We start from the raw sequence: 9,568 nt of genomic DNA on the forward strand, positions 1-9,568 counted from the left end.
TGGATGGATTGACGGATCGATGGGAGGATGGATGAAAAACAGATTGGTAGATAGATGGAAGGATGGATGAAAAACAGATGGGTAGATAGATGGATGGATGGGTGGATGGATGGATGGATGGATTGACGGATCGATGGGAGGATGGATGAAAAACAGATGGGTAGATAGATGGAAGGATGGATGAAAAACAGATGGGTAGATAGATGGATGGATGGATGGATATATGGATGGGCGCAAGGGTGAATGAATGAATGAATAGGTGAATGAAGTAGCCATTGAGTGGATGGGTAAATGGATGGATGGATGTGTGGATGGATGGATGGAAGCAATTCATTTATTGAAGGTTGATTGTGGTTTGACGATTTAACTGTCCTTCCTATCTACTCATTTCATCTGTGGGTGGGTGGGTGGGTGGATGGATGAATGGATTGATGGATCGATGGGATGATGGATGAAAAACAGATGAGTGGATGGATGGAAGGGTGAATGAATGAATGAATGAATGAATGAAGTAGCAGGTGAGTGAATGGGTGCATGGATAGATGGATGCGTGAATGGATGGATGGGTGAATGAATGGATTGATAGGGGAATGAAGTAACAGATAGGATGGATGGATGGATAGATGTGTGGATAAATGGATGGATGGGTATGTGGATATATGGATGAATGGATGGATGAATGAATGGATGGATGGATGGATGGATTGATGGAAGCATTTCATTTATTGAAGATTCGTTGTGGTTTGACGGCTTGACTGTGATATCCTATCTACTCATTTCATCTAATTGTGGATGGGTGAATAGATGAATGGATGAAAAACAGATGGGAAGAAATATGGATGGATGGATGGATGGATATATGAATGGATGAACGGATGGATGGAAGGATGAATGAATGAATGAGTGGATAAACAGATGAAGTAGCAGTTGAGTGGATGGGCGCATGGATAGATGGTTGGGTAGATGGATGAGTGAATGGATGGATGGGTGGATAGATGAATAGATGGGTGAAAGAATTAACAGATAGCATTGATGGATGGATGGGTGGATGAACGGATAGATGGGTAGGTGGATGTATGGATAAACGGGTAGATGGATGGATGGATGGGTGAAGGAATGGGTGGATGGATGGATGGATGGAAGCAATTAATTCATTGAAGGATGGTTGTGATTTGACGGTGTAATTGTGATATCATATCTACTCATTTCATCTAATTGTGGATGGGTGGATGGATGGATGGATGGATGGATGGATAAATGGATTCGGATGGATGAAAGGGTGGATGGGTGATGGGTGAAAGGGTGGATGGGTGAATGGATGGATGACTGGATGGATGGATTGATGGAAGGATGGATGAGTGGATGGATATGGATGGATAGATGAATGGATGGATGGGTAGGTGGATGAATAAGCTGGTCAACGGATTACAGGATTCATTGCTGAAATTTCATATTCCCGAATTCACATCTACATAAACAATCCGCTTGCAATTTTTTTTCAAAAAGCTCAAGTTTTCATTTTCGATGAATTTATAATATGACATCAAATATATTATCCAACGATTACACATTTACTACCAAGAAATGATAAGGTTTTTCAATGAGAGGAGTGGAATAATATTCATAATAATATACTTTTACTATTCTATTTTCTTTTGTTCATTTTCCCCCCTTTTGTAACAAATCACGACTTTTTGCATTTAGCATATATCAGTCAACATTCCAATATTATCATAATTTAGACCTCAAATCGTATTAAAATATGAGAAACCGTACTGGTTGGCAAGCCTGCTATTGTTTTTAAGTGTATACATCTCTGACTACTCAAGTTCCCATCAAGCTGGTGACTGTGATATTCCATAACATACTTTTATTTTTCTATTATTATTTTTGTTCAATTTTTTTCCCTTTTTGAAACAAATCCTGACTTTTTGCATTTCGCATATTTTGTCAACATTTCCATATTACAATAAAATTATTATTTTTTTAAAAAAATTCCTTTTATTAATCCCATAGGGGAAATTTTTTCCTCTAGGGTCTATATCAAGGGGAGACTGGAATGCAGCGTCGCAAATTGAGCTAGGGCGAGGTGACTTGCTCAAGGCCACATCACAACGCAGCGGCGGGTGATCCAACTCGATACTTACCTTCCGGGTACGAAGCAAAAACCGTACCGCTGAGCCACGCTGCCCCCTATTTTTACACCTCAAAGCGTATCAAAATATGAGAAATCATATTGGTTGGCAAGCCTGCTTTTGCTTTTAAGTATATATATATATATCTTCTTTTTTTTTTTTTAATCACGCACCAACTGACTCCCCCCCCCCCCCCACCTTCCCCTGGAGGAATCATTTTTACATTATATTTTATTTGTTTTCCACGATTATTTGTGTACTGTTGTGCTGACGAAGGGTTTGTACCCGAAACGTCCATTGTCTGTTTTGTTCCCATACGAAGGAAGCCTTTCCATTTTCACTCTTTCGTTAGTATTTTACGATCACCGGCTTCAGGCAGCCCTTTCCATTTTCCACTCGAGGATTCATTTCCAATTCGGCCTAATTACCACACACACACACACACACACACACACACACACACACACACACACACACACACACCAACTCACCTTTCACAGATTTGCCGTATTGTTCGGCCTCTTGAGCATGCGCCTCCTCCTCCTTCTGCTGGGAGGCGGACTTGGCCTCCAGGATGGCCCTCTTCTCCCTGACCAGGACCCGAGGGTAGGCGAGGAACGGCAGGGAGAGGGAGATGAGGAGGAAGCCGCAGATGATGAATCCTCCCCACCAAGCCCCTATCCACCTGGGACTGGACGGGGTGATCTGGTCAAGGGCAGACACGAGAGAGGAAGAAAATAATAAAAAACAATGATTGGATTCGCAGAGGATATTTTTTTTCTCTTGTTACTGGTAGAAGTAGATAGAAGTTAACTCACTAAATCCTAGAGATTTTTGCTACTTTTCAAATTTAGAAAGAAGTGTATTAAAACTGAGCATGTGCATAGATAGTTTTATTCAACTATCATTACTATGTAAAAATTAAAAACATTAACTTTGATACTACGCCTATAATTTGTCTCAGCGTTGGCCTAAAAAAGAAAACCTCTTTCTCGCTCTGTTAGTAGAATAAGGATGGATCCTTTGCTTTGCCAACCTTTGTGAATTTTTTTGCGTTTCACACACATCTTTTATTTTTTCCGGAAGTGTATCTCCAAATAATAGATTAATCACAATCACAGGATATGTGCCACTACATAACTGACTAAATTCCTCACGGAGATCTCCTTTGTACATGTATCTTCTACACACATGAAATTGGAATCATGGGATACCGGCTTCTTCGGTGAAGGAGATACACACTCTAGCAGTAGTAGTGGAATTTGTCTCAGAAAAAATGTAATAAATAGAGATGGGGTAAAAGTAACCCGGGTTAACTACGGATAAAGTCGGTGTTAGGATTGAGTGAGTTAATGAGGATGGCTTGGGACTCGGGGGCTGCCAGATGGAAACGTGCGTGACCAACTTGGTCCCATAGAGAATCACATTTTCTATAATTAATTATAATTTTTATTTACACACATTTCTTTTGTTTTTTTTTTTACAATAGTAATTTTCTTTTTCCTAAGTCTAATCAGTTTTACTAGGGGGTCAAAGTATTAGTACTGTTTTTGGCCGCGTGAGAGTCCTGTTTGGCCACTTTAAGTTGAAATTGACCACAAGGAACTCGGGGCATCTTACAGTCCTGTTTGGAATATGAATTCAGAAAAGATGGTGGCGAAGGAACTTAGATCGTTTGATTGGATTGGATTTGTTTTTATTTTTAATTTTAAATGGGTTTTACGGCGCTTGCGACACTATTAAGTTATTTCAGCGCCAGTACCGTCATCAGGGGTGACTTTGCCTCAACCGATTTGGAGCATTTTGAGTATTCTCAGGCTTGTTGCAGTTATTTCCCTTATTAGAGGACTTGATTTTTCATCAAAAGAAATGACTGTTACAAAACTAGGTATAATCCAGTTTGTCCAAATCTGTAGAGGCAAAGTCACCCCTGAAGGCAAAGTCACCCTTGAAGGCAAAGTGACCCCTGAAGGCAAAGTGACCCCTGAAGGCAAAGTGACCCCAGTTGACGGTAAATAAATAGTAAGATGGGACGAAGAAAAAAAAAAGTGTACCAAATGCGTTTAATCGTCACCTTGAACCACAGACCTTAAGTTTGCGGCACTGCGTTCAGGTGGTATGACACTCGCCTTCGGACGAGTAGGTCCAGGATTCGAGTCCAGCTCTGAGAGCGACGGCGCAAAGTTCAGCCCTTGAAAAGAGGCTCCGTCCTTACTCACATCCTCTCTCACCGTACTCGGGTATGCATTGATTGCCTGGCCGTTTACAAGCGTTGCCTAGCTTTGTCAATAATTTTTTTTTTTTTTTAAGTTTCAATATCGCATTAAACAAAACTTGCTTTTATATAGGGCAATATTCACTAAACGTGTTCAAAGCGCTTTACAAGGGTCCCTAGCCAACCGCAACACATATCAGGTAGAACGAGACGCCAGTTAGGCGATTTTACAATTTTTTTTTTCCGACAGAGACAACGCTGTTAACTGCCAGATACTCATTTTACACCTGAGGTACGGCGAGATAATGTGAGTAAAGAGTCTTTTCCAAGGACTCAACTCCGCGTCGAGCGAGGCTCGAACCCAAGGCCTTCCAATCCCAAAGCGAGTGTCATACCACTAGACCACATAGCCGCATTAAAAGCATCATGTCTCGTCTTACCTGTTAGTTGTTGCTATTGGCTTGGAATCATTTAAAAGGGCTTTGATTACATTATGATAATGTGCTGAGTAAATGCTCCAGTTTTTGGATTAAAAAACAAACAAGCTAAAGAGGGTGATGTAACCCCCCAGATCGTGCGGTCTTGTGGTATGACACTCGCTTTCGGATCGAAAGTTCCTGGGTTCGAGTCTCACCCGGTGCATAGTTGAGTCTTTGGAGAACGCTCTTTACACACATTCTATCACCGTACTCGGGTGTAAAATGAGTACCTGGCCATTTTCAGCGTTGTCTCTGTCCGACAAAACTGTAATATCGCCTAACAGGCGTCATGTTCCGTCCTAAATGTTAACCATTGCTGTTGGCCAGGGACTCCATGTAACGCGCTTTGAGCACGTTTAGTGGATATTGCGTTATATAAAAGCTCTGGGTTTTTTTTTTATAATCTGCTCCACAGAGACAAATTAAATGTTGTGATTTGTGCTCGGAACTTTGAATATGCGATTGAAAATATTGTTACATTTCATGTTGTTTCTACTGCTGATAACAACTGATGATGATGATGATGATGAAGAAGACAACGACGATGGTGTAGAGGATACTGTACAAATACTGACCGATGTCTTGTCTTAACTCACTCAATCCTAGCGATTTTTGCTACTTTTCAAAATTGAAAAAAAAAAATGTATAAAAAATGAGTATATACATAGTTTTATTCAAATTTGAATAACATACAAAAACTAAAAACAATAGCTTTGATACTACGCCTGTAATTTGTCTCAGAAAAATGTAATAAATAGGAATGGGGTAAAAGTAACCCAGGTAAACTACGGATATAGATAGTTCGAAGATGACGTCACTCAGGTCTTTGTTATTGTTTTTTGCCATCCGCATTTATGAGTAATGCTCACTGAACTGTATTAACCCGACTATAAACGTTCAAGGATACACACAGTTTTGTGTGTTGGTCCGTTATACTTCCGGATGGCAATGTTATGAGCTTCTTAGCCAAGCGCATACTATCTATAGTAGGTGTTAGGGTTAAGTGATTTAATAGTGAAAGGTCCTTTGACTCACCTGTACGTCATGGGTGAATGTGTCCACATAGTATTGCAGGAGAAGGGCCCCGAGAGCATATCCTAGAACAGGCCCTAAGGCTCCAGAGGCGTGGATGAAAGCTGGTCAATGAAATCAAGGGGGTGGGGGTATAAAAGAGGGAGACATCCGTCAAAAACTTGTAAAAGTAGACAAATTATCTTTTAAATAAATAAAAAATTATGCCTCTCCGCCACGACATCGTAAGATATCGTCGCCTAGGCATTCCCTGAAGGAATATAGATAATTCATCAATCAAGATGTCTGATGTCAACAGGAGTCACCCATGTTGTCCAAGTGAGCAAATTGGGGGTTAATAATCTTGCTCAAGGAAAAAAAAACGAAAGTGCCTGAAGCGGGGCTCGGACCCGGATCCTCTCCGGGTCACAGTGAATTGCCTTAACCACGCGGCCACTTCGCCCCCCAAGAACTTGTAAAAGTAGACAAATTAACTTAAAATGGCAGTAAATGTCAAAATGTCCCGGTCCATACAGTACAGTTTACTCGCTGGACGCTCAGGGCGGGGAGAAACCAAACAATCGTGAGTGATTGAATCCGTGGCTCAAGGGAGGTAACTAATCCATTCGGTCACGTCACCCGGCTCCAGCATGGCGTAGTGCAGAGCGGGCTTGCATCCAGCGATTATTGTATAATTGACACCTATTTTGCTGGACTCTGCCCCCCCCCCCCCCCCAAAAAAAAAAAAAAAAAAAAAAACCTCCAATCTGGCACATTCACATCTTTTAGAATTGTTAGATGAGGGTCATTTCAATTGACTGATATTATTTGAAGGGCAAGTTTTCTGGGCCAAAATTTTAAAAACATGTATATTTTATTTATTTATTTTGGAGTACGTGTTAACGTAAAACCGTGCAAGCTCGTTAGATGGTCTTTTAAAATTTTGGTCAGATAATTTAATCGATTAAAATGACACTCATCTTGTCAATAACAACAACAAAAAAAAAAAAAGAAACAAAAATAAAAAATAAAATAAAAATAAAAACAAAATCAAAAAACAAAACCCCCAAAACAACTCTAAAACCTGGGATTGCAAACTAACACACACACACACACACACACATACACACTCAGTCACACCTCCCTCTCCCTCTCTTATTCTCTATCCCTCTCCCTCTCTTATTCTCTATATTATTATATTCATCAAACGTCTCAATATCTCTTTCTCTCTCTCCACACACACACACACACAATCACACACACACACACACACACACACATTATAAACATGCCCACAACGCTTACCGAGGAGTGTCGGAGACTTCTCCTTCACCACGTGGCTGTCTACGTAGGTAACTCCCAAGGTCATAATCGGGGTACCACCCGTGCCGATGAGGACCTGGGCGGCCACCAACACCAACACGTAGCCCCAATTTCCAGAATTTTCCGAGATGCAAAAATCCTGCTCGGCCGAGCCGTGGTGCATGGAGTGATGGTGACCCTTGCAGATGTTCTCGTCCTCCGTTTCGTTCTGAGAGACGCCCGACCGGATCGTGTACTTGGGCGCTATGATGTGCGGCAGGGAAAACAGGAGAGATCCGACGCCCATGAGGATCACGCCCGAACCGATCCATTTGGGGATGTGGCGATTGGCGCCTAGGTAAGAGACAAAAATAACCGCGACCAGATTGCCGAATTCGTAGGCGGCCGCGATGAGCCCCGAAATCGAACTGCCGATCTCGAAGCGTTTTTCAATGGTGGTGATGACGCTGTTGAGGTAGCCCGTGGTGAGAGCGGTGGCGGTCACCTGCAAAACGCACATGAAGAAGACGAACATTTTCAAGTTGGCGCAGATGTTGAAACAGGGCGGGTTGAGTAATCCGATTCCGCAAGTGTTTTCCGTTTCGTCGAGGGATAGAGAGCGATCCGCTCTGCCGTTGGGTTCTTTTCCGTCATCGTCTTTTCTCTCTCCGCCACCATCGACGACGACGACCGCCAGTCTCTTTCTCTCATCATCGTCTTCATTACCGTCGTCGTCATCGTCGTCGTTGTCGTAACTAGTACCCGAAGCGTTTCTCTTTCTGTAACCCGAGTTGTCGTGGTACTGACGTTTTGATTTATCGTTGCCGGTGGGTCTTCCGGCGGGAATCAGCACGGTTCGACTGTTGTCCGACCGCTCGGATCGCTCGCTCATGGAGCTGGTCAGACCCAGCGAGCGCTGACCCTCGCTCACCGTCCCAGGGGATTCGATTTCGCTCCCCGGTCGAAGGGCGCTCATGGAGAAGTCCGGGATCTCGTCCAGCTCCAGATCGAAGTCGTCGTAGGTTTCATCCTCGTCAACGACGCCTTCGCTGATATCCATCTCACTCAGACGACTGTACGACACGGGAGGGGACTGAGGCGTGTTGGCGCTGCCTGAAGCTCTTGACACGCCGGAAGCGGAAGGACTGTCTTGCGGAAAGCAAGGGTGCTGCTGCTGCTGCTGGTGGTGCTGCATGTTTGCACTGCCATCATCGCTGCTCCCCCTTAGAGCTGAAGAAAGAAGACGATCCGGAAGCATTGCGGTCGATTCTTGTGAAGAGATATCTTTTTCGTGGATGTCCATTTTGAAATAAATAAATAAAATCAAAACATCTTGATCTATATTACACCAAGCGGAGAAAAGGGAGTGAGGGAAACGGGGTGAGGGGTGATTTGATTTTGCTCTTTTTGAATGACGTTGTACACAGCGTCACATACGCTATCAGCTGAGGTGGACCTTATCCGATGTCACGTGGTTGTGTAAGATGACAGCGATAAAATGTTAGATGATATGACTATAGTTTGCAATGCATGAGGTAGAAATAATAGTTGTAGTAGCTGTTGCAGCGATGGTAATGATCTCATTGTTGATAATAAGTAGGACCGAGATGAGATCTCAGAATACCAGATAATGGCCGTGAGTGATGTTTGTAGTTATTGGCTGAACGGATCACCCTTTGTGATTGTCGGAATGCTGCCGCTGCTTGTAGTGAACTGGTGTTTTCCCCATATCACTGAAATGAAAAAAAAATATATATGATAATAATAGAAATAGTAGATCATAAGTAAACTTGGACCTCTAGAGAAATGCGGACCATTTGGCCGCATCTGCGGTGCATATTTCGCCTTCCTGACTGTCCAACATGTACCGCTGTGGGCAAGAACCTGAGACGGCAGAGCATCTAGTCGAACGGTGTGTTGTGACGATGCTACCCGGCGGGTTTGCGACGGTGCACGAATGCGGACCAGACTTTGCTGATTGGGTCGATAGCCATAACATAGTAGTGTGAAAACCATAAGAGGCTGCTGCTGCCTTCCACAGCATATTTTGCATTTTTAAGGGTTTTTGTTTGTTTGTTTGTTTTTGTTTTGTTTTCGTATTTGGGCGTATTCGCATACTTTTTTTAAAACCAATAAACACACACACACACACACACACACACACACACACACACACATATATATATATATATATGTATATATATATATGTATGTATGTGTATATATATATATATATATATATATATATATATATATATATATATATATATATATATATATGTAAAGAAATGCCTTCTATTAACAAAGGGAGATAGTTGTCCTACCCACCAAGGTCTCGGGTAGAATCCAACCCATATAATTAAAAAATTATACGAGTCTTACCTTGGGAAGACGAAGTATGATGATAATTATTCCGTCTCTTAATG

At 42.3% G+C, this 9,568-nt stretch overlaps 1 protein-coding gene across 1 annotated transcript in view; it reads right to left on the minus strand.

Annotated features, from left to right (window-relative positions):
• LOC144957404 (solute carrier organic anion transporter family member 3A1-like) overlaps positions 1-9,568 on the minus strand; it is a 123,920-nt gene that overhangs the window by 24,822 nt on the left and 89,530 nt on the right. Inside the window, exons 3-5 of the mRNA XM_078888687.1 lie at positions 7,146-8,875; positions 5,865-5,965; positions 2,627-2,840 (exon numbers count right to left, since the gene is read on the minus strand). Of these exons, the coding sequence (XP_078744813.1) occupies positions 2,627-2,840; positions 5,865-5,965; positions 7,146-8,445 (1,615 nt within the window). The 5' untranslated portion in view covers positions 8,446-8,875. The remainder of the gene's footprint in view (positions 1-2,626; positions 2,841-5,864; positions 5,966-7,145; positions 8,876-9,568) is intronic.

The sequence above is a fragment of the Berghia stephanieae genome, chromosome 11 (genome assembly GCF_034508935.2).
Source record: "Berghia stephanieae isolate SIO BIC M18660-M18661 chromosome 11, UCSD_Bste_1.3, whole genome shotgun sequence".
Lineage (NCBI taxonomy): Eukaryota > Metazoa > Mollusca > Gastropoda > Nudibranchia > Aeolidiidae > Berghia > Berghia stephanieae.